The sequence below is a fragment of the Helicoverpa zea genome, chromosome 5 (assembly GCF_022581195.2).
Source record: "Helicoverpa zea isolate HzStark_Cry1AcR chromosome 5, ilHelZeax1.1, whole genome shotgun sequence".
NCBI lineage: Eukaryota > Metazoa > Arthropoda > Insecta > Lepidoptera > Noctuidae > Helicoverpa > Helicoverpa zea.
Window position 1 is genome coordinate 10,394,566 of NC_061456.1, and position 26,110 is coordinate 10,420,675.

At 33.4% G+C, this 26,110-nt stretch overlaps 1 protein-coding gene across 4 annotated transcripts in view; it reads left to right on the top strand.

Annotated features, from left to right (window-relative positions):
- Positions 1-26,110, top strand: part of LOC124630777 (cardioacceleratory peptide receptor-like) — a 146,333-nt gene that overhangs the window by 59,895 nt on the left and 60,328 nt on the right. For 3 of the 4 annotated variants that reach the window (XM_047164773.1, XM_047164774.1, XM_047164777.1), the window contains one exon: positions 20,356-20,380. The exons of the other annotated variant lie outside the window; for it this stretch is intronic. In XM_047164773.1, coding sequence (XP_047020729.1) covers positions 20,373-20,380 — 8 coding nt within the window. In that variant the 5' untranslated portion in view covers positions 20,356-20,372. The remainder of the gene's footprint in view (positions 1-20,355; positions 20,381-26,110) is intronic. 4 annotated transcript variants of the gene reach the window in all.

Below are 26,110 nucleotides of genomic sequence, written 5' to 3' on the forward strand. Positions count from 1 at the left end.
AAATTGGCTGTTAGTCAGCCCACGTCAGACTTTTTGTAGGACAGACAAATGGGCTTTTAATGGCCGATTATTTGTAAGCCAGGATTTTCTGACCGAGTTTTCATATGATATGTGCATTGCACTGTTTTGCTTTCAGTGTATTATATTTATCTCACCTCATAACCAACCAAAACTGTTTTGTTCATTTATCTGCAAACTTGGCGCCACACAATGCTCTAAATAGATACACTCGTACAATTCATATATAATACCTACCTTCAAAGAAAACCCAAAAATAAAACCATACACATGCAATTAAAAATAAAAATACTGTATCTGTTTCAGAACACTAGTGTAACAGTGACGCCAACAATATAATTTATAAACGTCTGTTTTCGTGACGTCACATAGGCGCCAGCGCAGATTGGAACGTCGAGTGTTCGTACAAAAACGTTTTTATTTTTTCATAAGATTATTATAGACAAATTCCTATGTGTTAATGGTATTACGACGAAAATACGCCGCAAAAGCAATGTAGATTGAACTTGAACTGATATTGTTTTTATTGATGCGCGGGCGCCGATTTGACCGATATTATATCCGTATTATAATATGCCAAAGTTTTGTTTTAGATGTTGAGTAACAAGATCAACATATTTATATGTAGTTTAAAAAACTGTAGAGAAATACGCTTATCTAAATGCACGTACAAAGCAAAATCTATGAAATACCAGTTCATATCTTCCGGCTCCTTCATCAGATTATTTTCACAGTTAATATTATTGTATTGTCATTAGACCTAGATACAGCTGCCAATTTACATGATGCCACGATCCTTAGTAGACCGTTGTATTACCCAAGATTCAATTACCTAAAAATTAATGTAGTTACATAAAAGTCGGCCTAATTTTATTAGTGTTAAAGCAGTCTTTTGAACGACATCTCAGAAAAATATGAAAGAAAATACATAGGTATTTGTATTGCCCTTAAATCGGGTCCTCCATATTGTAGTGTCTTATCTCTACAACCTTTAAGATGTCAGATAAGCTTTCGTTACTTTTGTCATTGTATTCTTGAAATTACATTGGACAGCACTTAACTTTACAAGTACTTATGTGCCTTACATTTTTACGCTTGTACATAAGGGACGATGCTGACGAAAATATATTCAAGATTTTTTTTTTAGTAACAGGCAAACCGTGTCGTTGGAGGAGATCAAAAGCCAGTAAGTCTGACATCAGTCTAGACTCGGGGTATTGTTTTACCTGGGTAACTGGGTTGAGAAGGTCTGATAGGCAGTCGCTCCTTGTGAAACACTGGTAGTTAGCTGCATCCAGCTAGACTGGAAGCCGATCCCAACGTAGTTGGGAGAATGAAAGACTCGGGAGATGATGAAGACAGGCGAACCGTGTGGGAAACTTATGTTTGCTCAGTTTTAAATAACTGTTAACTTTATTATTAGACACAGGAATGTATGTCTGTATATAATAAGCATAGGTACAAGTTCAAATCGCGATGTACACCAGCAAATTAATCTTTTAACACAATATATGTATCACCACTTAACAAAAATATGAACCAGGAACATTTTGGAACACTCTTTCATATTTATTTGATCTTTCTTTAATTTATTATTTTAATTTGTCTCATATTTGCTGCACTGACGTGTAAACTACGCTTTTACTACACATTTGCTGTCACATCAAAGGTTTTTGTTTTAAAAGCCGCGCATTATACAATGTCGTGCAGAAAAAACGACATCATACGCAAATAATTTAAATTCGCTGGAGACGCTTGTTATGAAATATAAGTTTAATTTTATTATCAAGTGAGAGTAGTATTTAAATATGGCTGAGTTGAGCGACCTTTATAATGTAACTGCTTTGTAACATTTTATTGTCGGTGGTTATTTCTTAAATGTGCTTGAACTGGGCTCAGTTTATCTTGGTCTTATGAGTTGAGGTGCTGCAAATGACATAAACTCACCATTGAACAAACATATCCACCAATGTGATTTTGTATTAAAGTATCAATAAAAAATATTTTTATTTTTAAAATACAAATAAAAATGTATGTTACTAACAAATACATTTAATTTACTTTTATAAATGTAAAGTATTATTTTATTTGCTTTATTTTATTTATATATAGGTCAAGATGTGTCAATCGCACTATAATTTCGTTGAAGTTCTGTTATTCTTTGACACTGACATTTAGATCCGTTTCGTAAGTTTAAGGGCAATGTCAGAACCGTGCAATTTATTCTCCATTAATCTACTTTTTGTAGGAAGTTTTTCGATTTATTATGATTTTTTAACTGTTTTGTAAATGACATGCGTAATAAGTAATTTATTTTGTAAAATATTTGCATTATGAAACGTAATTACCTTTTTGAATTAAAAAAAACGAGTTCAGTTTATGTGACTTTGTAAGAGTTTTTTATAAAAAATGCCTTTTACTAAATATTATAAATGAGACTTTCTCCTATAATAATTAATTATTACTATTATTACACGCATTAGTGTGCCAAATAAAATAGCAAAATAAATCGTTTGAAATTCACTCGTGAATATTCTCATAAATTACTTTTTCCCAAATAGAATATAGAGCGAGATCTCTTTGATAGCTGATTTAATGTAGACACGTGTTTCTTTCACTTAGCGTGATATTTATTTGATTCAGTTTGCGGTTTCAAGGACCAAGATTTTTTTAAATACTTTTTGTAGATGCTAGACTTCTAAGTCTTGTTTTTCTGAATGAACAGTCATTGTCATAGTGTGATCTAAATGTACCTACGTAAATTTCAATTTTTTAAGAAAATGTACTACCTACGGATTTTGTATCATACATTTCCGAAACATATTATGTATGAAAGTTCTTTAACCTTTTTTTGATTTTGGCGATACTTTAGCTTCTATATTTATCTTTGTTCAGGCCATAAAATATAACCTTGTACCTGCCTCATTCTTCATACTAAAAAAGATGAATTGAATGGAGGATGAAAACAGAATACACTGCAAAACATTATTGAGTGCGATATAAATATTTTTTTATTACCTAAAGGCATCTGTTTACTTTACAAAACATAACATAACGTTCTGTTTTTACGAAAAACAAGTAATATGCGTTCTTATAATTTGGTCAGTTTGACCGAGTCCTAAAAATATAAAGTGGGGTAATTCGAGACTTTTGGGGGGGGGGAAAACACAAAAACATGCCTCAAGCTAAAAAACAATTTATGCTCCAATCGAAACACAGGTAACAATTTATAATACGATATACATATTATGATCGTTAGCAAAATATTTTATTTTTGTTTCAATCTTAATTCGAAAAATAAACATAGGTCCATTGGTTTGTTAGATTTTTTTGTTAATAAGTGTATGGTATCGGCAATTTTCGCAGACGCGAACGATAGGCACGGTCACGATAGTATAAAAATAGCCTACAAAAATCATCATACATTCTTCTCGTACTATATACTATACTATGTATACGTACTATATCTATTTCTGTATCGTGTACTATATCTCGCTTGCCCTACATTTATCACTTTTCCCAAAATAAATATACGGAAAATATTTTGATAGTTTAATGGTTTTTAATGGTGTTTATATTTTTCTGCTTTTCGCTTTTCTTTCTAAGAAGTTGTGTGAAAAGATAAGCACCTGTGTGAAATGACTAGCTGTGTCATCAGTTTCAGCCGAGAAGGGGAACTTCTTAGGGGGGAACTTCTTCCTGAAAACAGATAATTTACTTGGTTCCTGTATGTTTACACAGAGATACCCATGTTACACAGAAATAGTGCAGCTTAATAACAATGAAAGAGTTTTCAGTCGGTTCGGTTCAGTAGTTTCAGAGTAATTAGGGTATAAAAAAAAAAACAAAAAAGGTTTCCTCTTTATTGTATTAAGTATAAATAGCATTGATTTAGCGTGTACCTACGTGATCACTATTTTCGCTTTTCTTTGTAAGTAGTTTACACTTGTGATTTTTTTTATTATTATTGTTTAGTTTAAAAATATTTATAGTAAAGGACGTATTTAAAAAGATTTTTCAATAGAATATCTCTTAATATCTAACTATTGAATCCTAAAACATTCAAACTAGAGTACTAGTAAGTAGAGCCAGGTCTTACAAAATGAAACTATCTTATCGCTTGAACAGGTATAAGATATTAAACTATTGAATATAGATTCGTGTCTGGATTGATTGATCTGTCTGGAAATCTGACAGGCAATTTATAAACACTTGAGTTAAGTAGTTTTATGAATACCTAGCCATTTGAATCTTGATGTGAAAACGAGCTACTTAACGAATGCAAAGAAGTATTAGTAAATCGAGCTAACATTCTAGAAACATACAGGTACACAAACAGTCATAACAAGTTAACTACCTCCAAATTTGGAAAATTCAAAACTCATTATATAAAAGGTGGTTTTTATTAAAAAACGTTAAATCTTTTTTATATTATAGAACACTTTATTACCATGCCATGTACCCATTGTCATCCCCAGTTTCATATTAAACTCCCATCTTTCATGGTAAATATCTTAAAGTGGCAACACCAAAACAAAACAGCGGGCCTATTACACGTCTATTCTAATTACTGTTTACATGGCTGAGATTTTCCATTAGCTGTTCCCGTACGTTCAAACGTTTTAGGGTACTTGACCCCAAATTAATATTAAGCCGCATCGTGGTTCGTTAAGTGCTGAATGAGGAAAATGGACAGGGCTGCCATTATGAAAAAAAGCTTTTTTGTGATGGCAACATTTTATTCACATTTGGTTTTAGAAATGGTAATATTACTTTGTCTATTTATATAAAAATGTACCACTATATCCCTTGGTCACAAAATATAAAATTAGAGGGGAAATAAGTTAGACCCGGGAGAAGAACGTAGAATAGTGTTTGTCACCATTCGGCTATGGGAACATATGGGCCAGTTATCTCGGGACGCAGGCAAAACAGCGGATAGAAGCTAGTCATTTTATAAAATTTACCGTATTTTATTCTAATCTTTATTTGAAAGATAATAATTAAAGGTTTCTCTAATTAAAATTTCTTCAAAATAAATCACCATAAAATTATCGAGTTTTAATTCACAAAGGATCAAATTAAAGATGAGTCTTCGATTTGCAATGAAGTTCGCGGTTACATAGTTATTTGATTATGCTAAAAGGCCATAATTAACTTTATCAAAAGTTTTAATTGGCTTTGAGAAAATAAATTAGCTGAACCTTTATTGAGTCATGACTAGCGTATTGAATACTGTAAACTTCGATAGCCCATATATCGAGGAAGGCTAGGTAGGTCCTAGTTACCTTGCTACGCGGAGTAGTTCCAATATAATTACTTATCTTAAAATCTCATCACCAGAAATCAGACAACTGAATTAAAAAATGTTGATCAATAAATAGCTGTTACAGCCTTTTTATCGTCCCACTGCTGGGCACAGGCCTCCTCTCACACGGAGAAGGATTCACCTTTTTATCAGCCATTGGTGTCTAAGATATACTTAGAAAGTACATACAAACTTAGAAAAGTTGCATTGGTACTTGCCTGACCTGGAATCGAACCCACGCCCACATACTCGAGAGGTTGGTTCTTTACCCACTAGGCCACTACGACACACGAAATAGCACACCTACATTATTTCTGCTATCATTTCAATAAACAAATTCACGGCCGTAAAAATCCAACTTCAAGGAATTAACTAATTGCATGTAAATATCAATTAGTTAGAGAGAACCATTAAGTCATTGTTCGGCTTCGGAGTAAGGAAAGATGAGCGGAGATGCCTTAATGCAGGTAGATTAGGCACCTTCTTCTAGGTCAAATTCGTACAGTGGGCATGACTTAAACGGTCGGTTACGAGTGAACTAACGAGGTGTTTTGGGTTCTTTCAGACATCTGTCAAAGATTTTTGGTATTACAAAAAATGGTCGGTGGTCCAAAGAAGTATAAGGGCGAAAATAGTAACGTTCCTCGTCCCGCCCACAGCCGCATTTTGGCGCGCAATTTTCTTAGGCGATTTTCCGTTATGGCACCTCCGCTAGTCATTTTGTTCTCCATGGTTCGGCTATAAAGCAACAATTATTTATTATTGTCTAGCTGACCAAGTGTTGGGATTATTGTTTCCGACATGGAATCGTAAACGCAGAGCTAATTCGTTCATTAAGACGCCATGGAACTCTTATTGGGTTGCAAGGACGGTGTGTCATCTACATTTTTTTTTCTCTGTTCCATTTTTGAATTATAGTATGGCATAGCAATGGTACCAAGAAGGAGATTTAGGAAGGTAAGACCTGTTTCGTAAGGTAGGTATACCAATATGTTGGCAATTTATAATACCTTTTTTAAGGTTTTTTTTCTTTTACTTAAATACCTATGTGGCATTACTTATTACAGTATACTAATAATAATTGATAAGTTTTTCAGTTCAGTCACAAATAAAAATTGTAATCACCTAAATTATATTCATACATATTAAATTCAACACAATATTTTCTAAAGCAGAATACGAGTACATTAATAATAACACCTACACGCTCAATTTTCGTAAGTATAATGACATTAACTTCATAAAAGTATGATAATACGTACTCCCCCATCGAAAACTTTAAAACAAATGACTATGGAGACAATGATTAATAGCGGTCAATCATCAAACAGTTATTTAAAACTTTTCACAAACGTCAGATCAATCAGGATTAGAAAATGACAATTTATCAAATTGTTTAGTGACTTCAAACATAACAACAACGGTTTAATATTCTAAAACACTCGGTTTGATTGGTCGTTCGTTATTTAATGTTAATTAATAATCAATATTCATCTATCTGTATACCACACAATTTTCAAATTGTTTTGCGGTGTGATTTTGATCGAACTAGTAAGTATATGTAATACTTAAATGAAAATTTTATATATCGGGTTTGTTGTTCACAATCACATTAAATGAATATTTGTCGATGTTAATAAAATGAATTGTTCAAACAAAGAAGATAGAATAAAAATGTGCGAAAATTAGAACACCATATAAAAGTCAGTCGTTACAAACAACTGAAATTCTCCCTTGAAAACTGACAACTGTCAACTGATCAAAACATTCGATACTCCCAATTTTATCTCTGCTTTACACATGATGTTGTAAATTATAAAAACGAAAAATGACTCCTGTGGTTAAACCACTGAATGGATTAGGTTATTTTTTATACAATTCGCAATAGAATATCGCAAAGTTATGCGATAGGATTTAATGTGGTTGTGAACGAAACACACTGTATAGTAGCTGCTAGAAGATCTGTTTAGCTTAGCTAGAGCCTCAAGAAAAGGCATAGGTTACTTTTTATCTAGATGCGGGAAGTAGTTCCCACGGGAAGCAGGTAGAACCACGGGAAAGAGCTAGTAGTAATACCTATCCAGTAACTAATAAATTTATGCAACCCACCATTTATCTACACTTGGATGTTTACCACAAACTTCGACACCAAAATTCTTACCACATATTATGATTCTAAGCCAGACCATCCAGAAACAGACAATAACCGTTTAACTATCATGACGTCTCTATGACGTTCTCTGCGGGCATTAATTGTGAAACCGCAAGCGGTGCCGCGGGACGATGCATGTCGGTGAAGCGAGAGATTCTACTGAACGAATATCTTGCTATGCATTATGCAAGAAATGTTCAGATTGTGTTTGAAGGGGAAATTAGTTTCAGCTTCAATAATAAGTTAGTAAGTAATAATGGGTTTCAAAAATTTAACCTCATATTATCTTCCTTGATTGAGTATTTTGTCTGGGTATTGGAAGTAGCTATTTGAGACTTCGACGAAAACCGCAGGAAATAGCTAAGTTTATACATTGCAAACATTAAAAAGGGGAAACAACGGAAGCCTATATACACTGAGCGTACACAATCTTGTCCAGTTTTTTTCTTAAATAGTTACCCTGCTACCACAATACACGCTGGTTTAATTAATTAAATGCTTAATTTACTTGGCAAGTTTTTTCCTTCGTTACAATAAACGCGATTAAATCGCGTTTCTAATATGTATCAGAAAGCAAATAGCATACATACTATACCTATTTGTACAACGTAGTAGGAAGCCAATATTATTCTTAACATAGTAAGCCTCCAATATTACGCGTATTTTGATTGGAAATTAATATTGGTTTTGGTCCTACAAATAATCCCTATTGGTACGTAAGGACCAATTTATTTAAGCTTACAGTCGAATCCCTGGCGAATGATTTTATAACTTGATTGACATTTGTTTACATACAAATTGATGTACGTCTCAAAGTTATAAATAAAAACGTTTTACGAAATGACAGTCTGCAAACATTTTGCACTTTCTTTCACATTTAAATCAACTCAGCGTCATCGGTTAAAAAACTGTTTGGTCCTAAAATAAAAATTGGTCCTAGTGGTCAGAAAAAGTTTCGCCCACGTCGAAAAACAATTAAAACTCTTAAATCCTCGACTGAAATAGATGCACTGAAAGCTTTTTCTAGTTAAATGTGAGCAAATAACAGTCTTCGGCGCATTTTCTTTAAGCTGAACCACTTAAACTTTCTGTACGTGTAAGTGCAACATGATTTCAACATTTACATTTGAATATTCTTTTATAGCCTAAGATATTTCAACTTTGTTTTAGTTTCATACGTAGATGAATTCCTAATATGGATATAACATCAGGTTTGTAGGTAAAATATTTCATAAACAAATAAAATGTGCGTAGTCCCAAAGCATCCATTGAATCTAATAGATTAAATCTAAGGAGCACAAGCCAGGTCTTTTCTAAACTTTGTCTAGATTTTTTTCCGTCAGGTAAAACAATTTGCAAAAGCCATATAAGCCTCAATAAGCTTGAAAAGCAATCACCCGTGTATACTTCCCTTTAACGATCACAAAATGACTTTAACCTTTGGTACCGCAATACAGTGCTTAAAAATACACATATGTACATATGACATACAATATATTTCCTCTAAAACAATGTCAAATAGAAACTATCATCTGCCTAGCCTTTTCCCGACCATATTGAAGCCTTCACTTGTGTCACAGGCTTCATATGTTATAAAAACAACAAAAGAGTGATTTGCAAATAGTTTCTAACCTCTTTCTCGTTATTGATCGGCATCAATTCTTTTTTTAACGACTGTATTTTTTTTTTTTTTCATTCTGTGTGGTCAACCAATATATCCGCGGTTTTCACATACAAACCGAAATTTGTTACTGACCAGTCAGTTGCCAGATTAATCGAGTGAGGTTTGGTTCAGCTTCGTTTTGCTAGAGATAAACTATCATCTTTTTAAAAAGCACAAGTGAGTTTTTTGTCGCATTTAAATATCATGAAAACATTAAACATCTTCAATAATTTCAAAGCGTTAATCTTCAAATTGAACAAATTCACAAATATTACTTCTAATACAATTTTAGCATTATAACTTAAACCCTAATATACATAATAACGATTTAGGTGAGATCCCAACTAAATATCAGAGTTTGATCAATGCAAATCTAACAAGTATTCTAGGCTTAGAATCAGAAGCAATAATTGAATCCGTCGTTACCCCTATCGTGTTTCATTGAATTTACGTTCCAACTTGGGAAACTGTACGCATAATCTTATAACATTTGAAACGATTGGGAGCCGTCTGAATTGATTTGCGTTACGTCTTCTTGTAATTCGATTAAGGACTGTGAAAATGTACGTGTGTATAGGTATGTACAGTCACGAACGACCAAATAATAATGTCACACGCCAAATATGTTCAATTATTGGGCTTAGTTGTAACTCATGCTTATCATTAACTTGCTAACTTTTTTATGTGCTTATTAACAGCAAGGGCGTAATCATTGAATATAGGCCATACACTCCTAAGAACTTATAAATATTTTTGTAAAAATTCTATGACAAGCATTTCCTTTTAAATATTTTTTAATGCTGGATGTTAGATATTTCAGTTAGATAAAATAATGTAACAATTCATCCTTTTACTCATGATTGTACGCGTACTTGGTACTGTCGTAGATGAAATTGTCTTATCTTCTTACACAAATTGAAAGTATTATCTTTATTGAATTTAATAAGCTCCTTTTCATAGTCATTGCTGTTCTTTATCAAGTCTCGCCGCATTCAAGCATCTTTTAACGAGTAACATGGTTATGCCCGCTCTTGTATAAATGGGTTAGTAACTACCTACCTAAAATAGCCTGACATCAATGATACGTCACACTCACTGGTTACACAAAACATAAGCCTAACATTAAACTCTAATCTATCAAAAGGAACTATTTGTCACCTATTTTTAGTTCATTTTATTTATAAAACTGACAGTTGAAATGAAGACCCAAAATTCCGATTCCAAATTCGATTGTTTAAAAATAAATCATTCGACATTACTCACACCACCTACGCCACACGTGTCAGCGAGTCATTCATAATATTCGTTTAACAGAGTCATCAATAATACAGCAAGCAATTATTATTAATCATGTTACAATGTTACGCACGCAGCAGAGGGTATGGACAAATTTCCACAGTTTAGGGGAGGCCTTTGCCCACACAAAGAAAGAAAGAAAGAAAAATTATTTATTGACACAAGCCATACACATAGCAACAAAAGGTTGCGCCAAATAGGTCCAGTTCAGCATTATGCCAGACAGCTAGTGTCTGACGCTGGTTTTCAACTGGTCATATGAGGAGTTGCGGGTTTCAATCGGTATGAAACGGACGGAATTTACGTTTTTTGGCTGTGGTTACGACGACAATCTATACTCATATAAGGCTTCGAAAATATAAGTGTAATGAAATAAAAAAAAACACTGTTGGGAAGCTAAACTATTCCGGAGTAAGATAGGCTATACTTTTCTGGGTACGGGGAAAAGTTCTCCGGAACACGGGTGAATCCGCGGGAGTCAGTCAATTTATTTTTGGTCCTTGTGAAACACCTACATGACCTTTTCACACTTTCCACTGGTCATTTTAATTGGGAACGTCGATATAATTAACACATTTTTGTATCCTTTCAAATTATTCGAAACTCTTTTGTGAAAGATTTTCATTCATTCCAATTAAAGCGTAATTAGTGAGTGAAACCGTGAATGAAATGGAGATTTCAGCTGAAAAAAGCCTCGCTTGGAAATGTTTATTGTATTCAGAATTTTGTAAGTAGCGATCACTTTCAGAAGCTGTTACGGAAATAACGGGAAGTGTTGAAAAGTAATTGTTTTTATTATTCAGTTGTTGAATTGGGTCCCGACTGTCATTTGTTTCAATTTTTAGTAGCTCTATGTGAAACACTGGTGCTCAGCTGTATGCAAATAGACTTCAGCCCCGTCATAGTAAAAAGCTAGGAAGATGATATTATAGGTACAGCTTAGATTTGCGGTGACAGTGTAAAAGTCGAGTAAAAATACAAAAAAAAAATGTAGTTCGGTTTCAAGAGTTCCAGTTAAGAGCCGTTGAGGACAACTTAAACTGGAATGAATCTAGCTTATCTGGTCTCGGAGACGAATCTAACTATCCAGTTATGTATTGTGGACTGTGGTTCAGGGCTCTATAAATATATTTTCCTGTTACAGAACGCGACATCTTGATTTTCAGCGAGTCGCGAACAAAAAACTGTCACAAAGCATTACGGCATCATTCCGGTTAATCTTAGTTACTAAAAATAAAAAATCTCTTTCACATTACTAAACCGTGTATTTTTAGTGAAATGTCTTTAACCCCACTATATCGTGTCTCGAAACACTTGTATTTACATTTTTATGTTGTCAAACCGTCTGCATTCTTAGAATGGTATACGTATTTGTTGGTGTCCCTATGCTGCTGAAATCTACACGAGGAAAACATTCTGTTGAGACTGTCGTTATCATTTGCAATGTTCTTAATGTTGGATATTAAGCGTTGCATTCTCTTGCTGTTGAATTATTGTAATGTGAAGGAAGGACTATTGCAAATGTTCTGGAAGAATTTTGTCTGGGATAGTTATGCTACTACATATAATTATTGTCTCTTCCTTGTAATGTGACTTAGGTGCTGTGTAAATATTTTATGTGTTTCCCTGGTGGAATTGTATCTGTAGGAGGTACTTATTTTGTAAGATATACATAGTATTAGGTACCAGGTGGTGTTATATCTGTCCTCCGTATCTGTATCCGAATTTCAGATATTACTTATGCTACAAATAAATTATTCAAAGACCAGCTAACGTGCAGGTACGTGGTATTCGTGGAGTGATATTCAACAAATGTCATTAAGCATTTTCATTAGTTTTGGGTTGACAAAATATTTGGAGCATTTTACAATACAACAAAATGCTTTAACTGAAATAATAGTAGTAAAGTTATTTGCAAAAACAGGTTACCAGTTATCATCTTTTACAATCGTTCTCACGTCAGCGTCAAAAGAAATATAACAAAACTTTCAAACACGGAGTAGATTGTGATACGAAAATTATCTTCAGAGTTCTAATACCGACAACTTTCTGGCGCCCTTTAGATAACTTGTAAACAAACTTGTTTAAATAAATATGTACAATAAACTTCGAGTTGTATGACAATTACAAACAAGAATAAATAAATAAGGATTATACTGCGCTAAGTTTTCATCGAAATTAATTTAGCAAATTGCGCCAAAGTTTTCTTTAGATTATATTGTTAGTGAGATTCTTGTACTAAAATTGAGCAAAGGCAGGTATTAAATATCCACCATATTTTTTTACTAGTAAGTGGTATTTTTTCATTTTTAATAGACTCCAAAGGAGGAGTTTTCAGTTGAAAAGTCTTGATGCAAATAAACTTTCCTTACCTATATAGTTTTGCGCTCTTATTTATAAGAAAGGTGTAATATTTTATTTGCTAACTTTCATTAATATGATTTAAAAATTGTCTGTTTGTCAAATTCCTAATTATATCGCAGTACATTCACTTTCGAACTCATAATTACATGTTGTTTACAACTTGGCAAAGGGTTATTAGTCTCTCTAAGTTGACTGCCTTACTGTTTATCGACACCAAAATATAATTCATCATCATCATCCTCCGAGCCTTTTTCCCAATCATGTTGGGGTCGGCTTCCAGTCTAACCGGATTCAGCTGAGTACCAGTGCTTTACAAGAAGCGACTGCCTATCTGACCTCCTCAACCCAGTTACCCGGGCAACCCGATACCCCTTGGTTAGACTGGTGTCAGACTTACTGGCTTCTGACTACCCGTAACGACTGCCAAGGATGTTCAATGACAGCCGGGACCTACAGTTTAACGTGCCATCCGAAACACAGCCAATGGTGTCTAAGATATACTTAGAAAGTACCTACATACAGACTTAGAAAAGTTGCATTGGTACTTGCCTGACCTGGGATCGAACCCGCGCCCTCATACTTGAGAGATTGGTCCTTTACCCACTAGGCCACCACGACTTTTACCACCAAAATATAATTATTTGATAATAAAATCTCTAGAAGCTTTTCCCTCCAATTTCCCACACGCTTCGATAATATCGTTAACCCGCTTATCAGAAGGGTAACAACCTTTTTCGAGTACTTTGTTTTCTCACTTCAGTCATTGAGACTTACTAAGTGGTTATTAACCCTGATTTTCTAAATTGAGTACTACAGAACACTTTTATATTACATTACATAGCTGAACGATTAACGGCACTCATTTTTATGACTTAGGAATTAGGACTTAGTCCTTGTATTGTGTTGCCCGGGTAACTGGGTTGAGGAGGTCAGAGAGGCAGTGGCTCCTTGAAAAATATCTACAACTGGTACTCAGCTGCATCAGGTTAGACTGGAAGCTGGCCCCAACATAGTTGGGAAAAGGCTAGGCTAATGGTGAGTTTGGTCCTTGGAACCACTTTTGTTAAAGAACCTAGCTACTCAATATCTCGAACAATTGTGAGAAATGAAAGGAAAATTATATGATACTTTTCTTACAAAACTCCGTCCACACAATAGAATTTATCTTGTTTGTATTTACATGCTTACCGCAAGACGTTTTGGTGATCCATGAAGATTGCACCGTTTACCTACCTTAAGTAAGGTAGTACCGTAATGCCTCTTTTCAAAGGAAATTCAAGGTTATTTTCTTAGCTCGTATTTCACAAAAGACGCCGCAATATTTCATACAACGCCAGTATTTTAGTAGATGGGCGTGACGTCATGGTACGAGTGAATTTGGGACGTAGTTTATGAAGGTATGTCAAGTTAATTACTTGGAATGGCTTAGGACCTAAAGTTCTTTGGGAAAGGAAGGGGTTGGGAAACTAATCTCCGCTTTCTTTAGACACGTAATGCAATTTATGAAAAATGTGTCAAGAAGACGAGTGGGTAGTAAATATGGATACTTTATAATCGAAGTCGTTTCATAAGTTTTTTCAATATTCAAATTTTTTTAACAAGTTACTTTCATAATTTTGATTAAGTTTCAGGATAAAGAAAATATCTTATAATATTGTTTTTTTTCAATTCTTATTATAAAACATAACAAAACATTTCTAAGTATTTTATAGGTCTTGATTAAGAATTCCAGTAATAGGTCATAGGATAAAGTAAATACAGACTTTTGAAGTGGAGGCGAGATCGTTATGAAATCTTAAAATATTATTTTTACAAATTAATAATCCGTAAAGTTAATATTAACCGTTAATCTACAGCAATAAAATGATGGAACATCCTTATCACACCGAATAAAACTCGAAAAACAAGAATTCACAAATAAACCTCAGACGTTTTACTCACCGTTTAACATTTTATTATATCGTAAAATTATAAATACCTATTGAGATAAAGTCTCCCGTTTTCTCGAATTTCTTTGAGAATCCGCGGTTTTTTATTGGACGATATATTTCCCTTGGCGACAAGTTGTCGCGTTTAACGTGTAACAGGAGAAAAGTAAAAGGGTGTTACCGTAATTGTTATACAAAGAAAATGTATTTACATTTTGTAGGAATTTCTGAAGAGTTTTTTTGTTTAGGTACTAGCTATTCCCGCGGTTCTACCTGCGTCCCTGAGGAACTGCCTGGTGTACCAGGATAAACAGTAGCTTATGTCCTTTCTTAGACTAGGTGTGAAAGTAGATATGGCTAGATAGAATGTTACTCGTGAGATGACAGCAGATAGAAAAGTATGGAAGGAGAAAACATGCTGCGCCGACCCCAAATAAAATTGGGATAAGGGCAGGAGGATGATGGATGTCCTTTCTTAGGCTCTATGTTAGCTATAATACACAAGAAAGGCATTATACCTATGTCTACTTCAAACTCAATAGAAATATTGATAGCTAAATTGTAATCAGTGCTTCATAAGATTTGAAAGGCGCAATCACATTAACAGACATGCAAATCATAACAGTCTTTTGTCTTTCACAAAGAACAGAAGTACAGTCACCAATAGCTATTTCACTTGATTAATGAGTGATTGAAAGCTTTGAGAAGCAAACAATTGACAGTCAAACATTTCATCTTTACTGTACCAAACCGTTGTATTACAAAATGGCGACCGTTTCACAAACTGACATAATTTATGATGACAATTTGTTAATAATAATGAGCGCAGTTCAATGGTACATGACTAACGAACAAATTATTTCCTTTCTAAATAAACTTAAATTAGTACCGAATGTGCAAGTACTTTGTTATTTGGACAAGCAATTTAATTTCTTTGAAGGCATTGTTAATGAAATTCTTTCACTTGATTTATACGCTCCATTATTAATTTTGACTTGACACATAAGCTAACCTTAAACATTATGTGAATCGAATTTGACTGGTCTGTCTCGAGTTTTTCCTTCTTACATCCTGTTCCCTATCCTAAAATAACTCCTGAAAGTCAACAAGTCTGTCTGTCTGTCTTTGTTCGAAGATTAAAATTCCAATGTAAGATCCTATTTATCCGTATTATTGTATGAAACTATGTGACAAAGTAAAGGAGGTCATAACAAACCGAGAACCACTTCTTAATTAATTTGTAAACTGCATTGGAACTATAAATATCTTACGTCGTAAATTACGCTTAGGACTAAGAAGCGGTAACGAAGTCCCGAGGGTGCAACAAATAGCAAGATTATTCCAAGGAACGGAAATTTCTGAAGGTTGCATACCCTTAGAGCACACTACAGACGAGAGAGAGAGAGAGAGACACTAGAGAGTCGGCCGAGTGTTGACCCGATGTTTTTTTTTAAGAAAATCCTGTTTCGCAGCTATGTAAGTTTTTACCGACTACATACCTGATCTTAGTGATGTGCATATTTACGGTCATCTTCATACTGATTTATGAGCCCAAATAAAGTATGGGCCGATTAAAAGTTTGCATTATGTTTACACTCTTAATGGTCTGTAACCCTTTACGTTGTAAGACTATGTTTTAGTCTGAAGATAATTCTATCTTTAGAAACCAGCATGATCAGAGAAATGGGCTATTAGGCATTCCTTGTGTATTCCAATAAAACCCTAATATCAAGTACTATAGGTAAACTATAACTTGTCTGCTGTGCGATCAAGCTCAACGCACATACACCATAGCTCATGAGGTTTTTGAATCCGCATGCTTGTTAGAAAACACACAGTGCTCGTCTAGCTTTTAGCGAATTAACAGCAAATAATTCCGCACTGAGTGCCAGTGCGAGTTTTGCAAGTTAATTTTTTCGATGCGAAGATTTCCATACCATTGAATCACGTAGCACTTATCATAGAATTGTTTATATAATAAAGACTGTCATCAGTACTTGGTCGTATTACACTTGAGCTCACTTTTGCGAGTGTAATCATTATTAACCGGCAAAATGAAAGAAGAAGTAATACCTAACTCATGTGACGTAGCATTCGACTCTTTATTTCAATAGACTTATAATTACGTATCGAGTTGCGAATGCTGTCAAAACTCGGAATCAGCACTCTGATCACAAACACGTGTTGCCAACATAACGGCTCATGGCTCCTACGTACGATTGTCACTTAGGGAAATTAAGTCCGTATGTAATTCTGGATAATGAAGTGGCGTAGGTATCTTCCTCGTGTACCTGATTTTAGATATTTTTCTTTACCTATACAATATATAGCCCGAGAAATAAATGTTTTAAAAGTCTTATTTAAAATTAGTCCCTTTTAAAAATAGTGTTACCTTCATTGCCTACTCACCGTTTTCCCGTGCCGCCAATCTGTGGGAACTACTACCCATACCGGGATAAAATATAGCCTATGTTTCTCGGCAAGAGTGAAGCTTTCCAAATGTTAAAAAATTTCAAGTAGGTTCAGAACTTTCGGAGCCTTAAGGTTACTAACAAACAAACATACAAAATCCAAGTGCTTGAAATAGGTCCTATACAAAAATATCTCTTGGAGCTACTTGATGGACATTATTATACATTTTTTTTTATTGTGACAAAATCTTCGAGACATACATTCTTTTTAGACATAAACGTATCATTGTATTAGTCAGTGTTACAATTATTTATTGCTTGTCAGTTATAAAAAATAAATATTGCATGCCTAGACTGGAATCTAGATCAAAAGGTGAATTAAAATAGTTGAGTATTAATTTATGGGTATTTTTATGTACCAATAACATACCTATATAAATGTTTGATGGAATTTAAAATTTTCTTGTTAAGGCGTAGATTATTTAGATATAAAAGCTGCAAAATTAATTCGATACTTAATAGTTTCCCTACCACAGGACTTTTCTAAACGAGATAAAATTGCTCCAAGTCCTTATGTTGCTAAGCGATAGGTATGCCATGCGTTAGCCCTTATGTAAAATAGCAGTTTCTATTTTTAAAGTTACTGTATTTTTATTTATCACAACAAGAGGTGATGCAATCATCATTAAATCAGCGGGCAAAATAATAAATTATTTTATTTCTAAGACTAAAAGATATTTCCCCCACTTAATGAAAAAAATGAAAATCTTTCATAGGCCGGTCAGTCAAGCTGTTAACCTTGGCAATGAGACAGACAAACCCACATTCAGATATATAAATAATACCACTTCCCGCAGGAAGATATCAATCACATAAAAAAAATATTCTAACGCGACAGAAAAAAAGTAAAAGATTGTAAACGAAGCATTAATAACTTTACGAGCGGTCGTAGAATATAAATATTAAAAATGGCGACTGGAATAATGTTCGTTCTAATTTCAAATCCCGGTTAGCGCGAACTGAATTATTGATATCGATCCATGAGAATGATCAACGGGGTTTTTATGAATTTATGAGTCATTTTCATGATTATTATTAGATACCTATGAGAATATTTTATTTGTTTGTTTTTTATTCGCTGATCAATACTAGCATGCTTTGGATAATAAAAGCCGGAAGTCTTTGGGGGGAATGCCTTTGCCCAGGAGTGAACAATATAAGCTAATAATAGATATATGAGGTGAATTATCATGACAGTTTATTCAAAATTATTTGTTATCTAATGTTTTTCATTACTATGTTTTTCCACAAGACTTGTTAATACATCACAATCATTTTCATTCGTAATACATAAAATTCAATTTTGATATGAAATCTAATGGTTTGATTCTAATAAGAGGCTTTTGCGGTCCTTTAAAAACCTTCATCAATGTAAAAAAATCTTGAATAAACAATATTATTTTAAATGAACTATAAAGTTCAAAAGAAAGGTTAAATTAATAATAGAGATGTGCTTAGTAATATCGATAGGTATAGATTATAAAAATATTTTTCTTTATAATAACCTATTCATTCAGTATCAAAGGGCGAACTAATAATATCTTGGATATAAAAGGGCCAAGTTCATTCGGCCACGATATAATTAGGAACAGTATTGCCAAGTTCAATGACATAGTATATTTAGAAGTTGGTCTCGACAAATTTGAACATTTATTTTTGTAATCCATGGGAAAATTGGTTACTAAGACATATTGGTAGAAAATGAAATGGCGGTATTAAAGAGTGTTTTCAAGCTGGCGAAAAACTTGCTCAGTTTTCATCGCGGCAACTCTTAGTTCAAGGTAAGCCGTACACAAAACATATAGACTGTGGTATATTTTCCAACTATAATTAGTTAACTAGCTGTCATATGATTGAAGAAATGTAATAACTTTGCATTTCTGAAATCTAGCAATTGATTCATAAGGATTCCTAGAACCTTTGGCGCGCGAATTGTAAAAAAAAACATTACTCATAATAATTTGGTCTCAACTTGATACTGACCCATTTCGAAAACTCTAATCATGTCTTTTGTGATAGACATTCAATGTCATTTTGACAACCTTCATCAAGAAACCCAAATAAAATAAAAAAATATTCATATTCCAAACAATAAACCCTAGTTTATAGCGTGAAAAAGAAATAGTAAACTTTTGTTGACAGATTATTATAAAAGAAATACATTTATCAATCAACAATGGTCTTTACTTCTATTAGGCTACAGAAAAATAATCTTATAATAATAATTTATTCCAAGAAAATAGTGTCAACATGTAAAAAGGTCGTTCAATATGAAACATGGCCGAAATAATGTTGACATTCAGCCAGACTTGTGTACTATGGCGCCATAACAAATAAAAATTTGATTTTGAATTACGAACGAATTTGAATTTGAAATTAGAATAGGCCGATTTAAAAAGTCGTGCCATATTTTGTAGAAATGATTGTGAATATTGCCATCTGCCTAGCCTTTCTGTGGCTTCCAGCCGGACCAAATGAAGTTGAGTACCAGTGTTTTACATGGAGCGACTGCCTATCTGACCTCCTCAATCCAGTTAACCGGGTAATCCAATAGATAACACTGATTATTGTTCTTATTTTTGTGAATAGTGCAATGGAGAAATAAAAATGTATCCTTTTACTAATTCATGAACAATATCTACAGAACTGGGATTCAAGACACGTGTCATATCGAAGAACAATGAAAAATTCATACAATCTCGCAAGATCTCTAGCGATTCCAATTTTCAATATATGACGGTAATAATTTAAGGTACTCGTATCGAAATTGAGTATTTACGAGCGTTGACCTTTGCAAAGAAAAACCTAAAATAAATGTTGTAACATTAATATCTTATCACGTGCCAGGATTTCATATTAGATACCTTTTGATGTTCTTATTTTCACTTCTTTTAAGTTATTTTACGCGTACAGGTAAATAGATCTAAAGGGATTCAAAATAATCAATCGTATCGATTTATATACTTATCATCCATATCGATTACTATTTGTTTTTTTTCCATACCAAATGGTTACTATTTTCCGATTTTTATCTACGTTCATATACAAATCTTTGACTCTGTACGCAATAAACTAAAATATAGCGCATTGATATTATCTACCTACATATTATTTGTATGAATTTTGATTGATTATATATTTTTTCTTCTTTACAGGTTGATGCAACCCTGTTATGAAAAGGTATGTGTCAGTCAAATAAATCTCAAAAGTTACATTATAAGAGTAAAAAATTACTAGTAATAAATACCTAGACACATCTGGCATAACCATAGGTTTTTGTCAAAACTTTTTATACGTTCTATAAAAAGTTTTGACAAAAACCTAGTAGTGTTAGAAAGAAAAGTGAAAAGAATTATTTCTATCATTTGGAACTTTATTAAGATTTATACTATTCTGAAGAAAATATAAAAGAAATCTGTGTGAGCCTTTTCGAGTAAAATATTGTTCAATATAAATATTTGGCACGTTTCATGATCAATTTTGTATTGTAGTCTTATGTTATTAAATGCCTAATGTCTAGTTTTTGTGAAAACACAATGAAATAATGAACGACTAACTTGACTCGTTATCTAGATTTTATTAAATATTTTCTTGATTTTTTGGCAAACGCACTTTACTTATTTTTCAAGTTCATAAAGAGGCCCAAAAAATTTATAAAACGCAAAAAATTCATAAATACATAAGCTAATGGTGGTGTCATTTACAACTCATTATCAATTCATACACATCAGAAAACTTAAAAAGCTAAAAAAATTAAAAGCGAGAGTAAATACATATTACGAAAAAAGCTTTAGCATCAATAATTCCGTTCTTGTTTTTAAGTCTCTCTCTATAGGTAATATTATTCGTTACTAAAAAAGGGTTAGGGTCATCATAATAGACATCTGTGTCAGAAGGTTCTTTCTTATGAAACTATAGACGAAGAAAAATCTTAATCAAAGTCCCTACGACTCAATATTAGAGAGACACATGGGCTATGTATGCGAACTTTTGAATCATAGAGTCATCATCTCCCGAGCCTTTTCCCAACTAGGTTGAGGGTTGGGTTCCAGTCTTACCGAATGCAGCTGAATACCAGTGTTTTACAAGCAGCGACTTCCTCAAGCCAGTTATCTGGGCAACCCAATACCCCTAGGCAAGACTACTTATCAGACTTTCTGGCCTCTGTAATGACTGCCAAAGATGTTCAAATGACATCATAGATTATTAAATGGAATAGACCTGGCACGAGACTGTAATGACCTAGTGAATTGAAAAAGTCGTAATGGACTGAAAATTGTTATTACAAAAATGGTTCTCATGTCTTTTGGAATAATGACTACATGTGTTTTAAAAATACAGGCCATTTGAATGAAATGTTTTATAGTGATTGCGGTAGGATAATAACGGTATTTTTAAGTTAACGACTCAATATTATTAAAAAAACAACGTCTTCTTTTAATTCTGGGCTCTGGGTTTTATTTACGAAATGAAAAAGGAGGATCTATATCTAACATCAATTAAGTAATAAAACTAATCACAATACCAAATATAATAATCTATGTACAGAAATAGGTTCTCTTTGATTGATTTTCATTAAGATAAATGGGAAGTGTAACAGAAAACACACTTTTTCCGATATTGGAGGTGTAACAAATCACTTCAGTGTAGGACGGACAAAAACTGAGGTCACTGACCTGAAGATAGCAAAAAAAGGGCAAAGTAAGAAAGTAATCAGAATACGAACGAGTCTTGTTAATCAAAAGGCAGAAAAATAGGAGCACTTTCGTACTATCAAGTTTTTGTTTTCAGGAAAAAATTGCTATTTTGTTTCTAGGCGTAATGTACACTTGAATGCTAAGAGTTTGACTCACGAAAAATAATACTAACTTTGTAAGGAAGTGCCTCATGATAGTGTTGGTTGAAGTCTAGTTTTTGAAATTTATATGTTTTTGTGATATCTACACATTTCTGTGATGACTACAAAAACTTTTCTTTACTGTTTCTTATATTAAAACTATTCAGGTTATCACAAAAAATAAAACGCACACTCTCTCATGACATGATGTTTTTAGCCATTAAGTCACCAATACTACATATACAATACAATAAAGATGATTTGATTTGATTTGACTTGAATACAATCATTAGTTTCAGTAGTTTTTATATTTATAACAGCTACGCTGCAAAGTAGATGCAATATACAAACCAACATACTGTATTTGTTTACTACTAAAACATCACCCTTCGGCTTCCCCGTAATAAATACATACTGACCCAGTTTCATTACACTCGAGTGTAATTATGTTTCTTTGACAATAAGTTTTATTGGTGAAATGATTAATCCCAACGGTAATATCAGTAAATTAGTTTGAGAACATTTAATTAATATAGGATCATAACACGACGGGTTGTTACTGTGTTCAATAAATTCTTGGAAGATGATTTTAGCCAACTGACAAAGAAGGAGGTACCCGACTGGGCTTTCTTATTTTGTAAAGAGGTTGTAGAATGTAGATGAAATTTTGTAACTATTTTGAGGATCCAAACTGGTGCAAAAATATACCTAAATACCTTTATCGGCAAATTCGTTCTCACATCACCTAGGATTTATTTTACAATCATTTTTATAAAAAAACAATAGCGAATAAAATCTGAATATCTCAGGTGATATTTATTTAATAAAGTTTTCTTTTATTTTTTATCATATTCACATACGGCCAGTTTCTTTATCAAAAGTTAAAGTTAAAGTAAAAGTAACGGTCAAATTCGTTTTTTCAAGGCTAAACTGATAGCAAAATTCATAGAAAAATTGAATTTAACCGTTACTTTTACTTTAGACATTACTTTAGCCATAACTTTAACTTTAACTTTTGATGAAGAAACTGGCTGTTACACAAACGAATACTTACGTTATAGGTATGTAGGTAGATATTTCTTTCCATTAAAAAAAAACCGGAAGAACATCTATAAGTTTCAAGTTTCAATCATTATCTTTCACTACAAAGTTTTCCATTATCCCGTCCACCACTGCTAACAATGCCGTTATTATTTCCACTAGATTTAACCCTCCCCGCATTTATCACTTTCACTATATCAAATATCACCCTAATTAGTGGGTGAGAATATAAATCTCGTATTGAAAGGTCATTAATCTGAATTAATTATGATGTCAGAATTGTTATTTGATATGTTATTAATAGTTTAGGTTTGAAACTGTGGTTAGTTGTTTATTTGGTACTAGCTTCTGCCAGCGGTTTCACCCGCATCCCGTGGGAACTACTTCCCGTACCGGGTTAAAAGTAGCCTATAGCCTTCCTCGATAAATGGGCTATCTAACACTGAAATACATCTTCAAATCGGACCAGTAGTTCCTGAGATTAGCGCGTTCAAACAAACAAACTCTTCAGCTTTATAATATTAGTATAGATTTAAAGACATTCCAACTCATCAATATTACAAGTACGAGTTTACTTTCTATAAATACGAATGTATGAATGTTTACTACTCACCATTGATGAGAATACTATGAGAATTCAGGAGTGGATGAAACTACTTGAAGAAAAATACACCGAACGAAACTTAAGTAATTTTATAATCCTCACTTTTAAAATATAGGACTTTGCTCTGGGTATAGGAAAACAAAACAAGCTTGAATATAAATAGTAGACTCACTGTTTCCTAGGTCTTAAAGATCTATTCCGCACTGTCCTCCAAGCCCTTTTTCCCAACAATGTTGGAGTCGGCTTCTAGTCTAACCGGATGTAGCTGAGTACCTACCAGCGATTTACAAGGAGCGACTGCCCTATCTGATCTCCTAAACCCAGTTACCCGGGCAACCCAATACTCTTTGGTTAAACTGGTGTCAGACTTACTGGCTTCTGACTACCCGTAACGACTGCCAAGGATGTTCAATGACAACCGGGACCTACAATTTAACGTGCCATCCGAAACACAGTCATTGGTGTCTTAGATATACTTATCCTTACTTACTTACTTACTCGCACACAAGGTAAGTAAAAGTGGAATCTTTTTCCAGTAGATTCATGAAATAAAAAACAATCTTCCACGTTTTATGTGACAGAGATTAGTTTACTTAGCTAATGTTTCAACACGTGCAACAGTACGGAAATTTCTATTCAATAGGTTCTATTTTTAACATGACTTTTAATAAAAATAGCACCTTACCCACTACGGAGTGGTTTTAAATCTAAATAGGTGTATTAGATCCTCAATGACCTTATGGTCCCGTTTGATGGGGGGTATGTAGTATATTTCTTTGGTTCGTCGCTCCGTGGATGACCATCTCTTCATGAAGAGTTCCTCGGAATTTCGGAAAGCAGATAAAATAATTGGTTATTTGAACGACTTTGGTAGTCATTGCAGGTAGTTTGGTAGAAGGCAGAAAGTTTCTAAGTGTTGTTCATGCTAGAAATAATATTGTTACTAACAGACAAACCAATACATTTTATGATCCCAATTTCAATTCAGCCAATTAAGGTTTTAATTGATAAGTGTTCAATCAATCGTTTGCAATTTTAATGGAAATGTTCAAGTAAAATTCATAAAATAAAAAGGTCATTGCCATCCCTTAAAAATAAAAAGAAACATTAAAGCTGTTTAGTACTAAACGTTAGTTTTACTAGGTACATTCAAGTGTTTACGAAGATTTACAGTCTGAAATATACTTTTGTTTCTAAGTATCAAATATATTTTTATGTCCTTTCTTGCTGAAATGAATCTAAATTAAAAGTTCATGGCATCCCATTATAGAAAGCACCTACTCTTTGTTATTCGTAAGTAAAAAAACAAAAACAAGAAAGCTCTCTCACTTATCTTTTGGGACCAGTCATACATCTTTTTTAAGTAATTGTCCCCTAAGATTCGCAAGATGGATAACATGAACTTATCTGACGACAGAAATGAAAATAAACTTTGTGTTATAAGTATATGGAGATTTGTATATTTCTGTAAATATAAGTAAAGTATTGTTTTTTTATATTTTTATTTATTAGGTCTAAAATTACAAATATCTTTAAAGACCAAGACCCAATATTTTCTGATACTCATCATAGGTTTTGCTAACCAAGGAGTCTTTCTCTCAAAACATAGATACTTGATATACCCATAATCTCTCATATCTTCTTCCTCCATCAAATCAATTCCTCCCCACCCAAAAGGTTATGATTAAATTTTTATGTGACAAACACATGGCGTCACTCTTTGAATTCTCTATTAGCAGTAATTGGCTCAGATGATACGACGAAGCCAAGTGCTCGCTACATTGTGATTTGATTGGGCATAAAAGCCAGTTCACACCTACGGATAATAAAAGGTAAGGAAAAAATACGCGTCATAAAGTTTGGCGTATGTTACGAGCGGGGGCGTTAATGGATTAGTTAATGGCTTGGCCAATTTATGGGCAATCTTGGTACTTTGTGATTATAACGTCAAATCTACTTCCAGAGTAAGATACATATGTCTGACAATCTGGATCGCCATCCAGGCAATTTTTTTGCATCGGGCGACCCAGGCGATCTGGTATGGCAATCACAAATGTAAAAAAAAGTAATTATTTTTGATAACTTAAATACTTCGCAGACACTTCGTAATGTTACAACAGAGTTGTTAAGTATGCAATGCAATGTTATATATTAAATAACTAGCTTCTGCCAGCGGCTTCGCCCGCGTGGTGTGTTGATAAAAAGTAGCCTATGTGTTAATCCAGGGTATCACCTATTTACATACCAAATTTGAATCAAATCAGTCCAGCCGTTTTTGCGTGATTGAATAACAAACATACATCCATACATTCTCACAAACTTTCACATTTATAATATAAGTAGGATATAATATAAGTAGGATGTTATTTATTGAAAAAAAACATTGCTGTTTTCATTGGATGGCTGTATAGCCAGAATTCAGTGGATG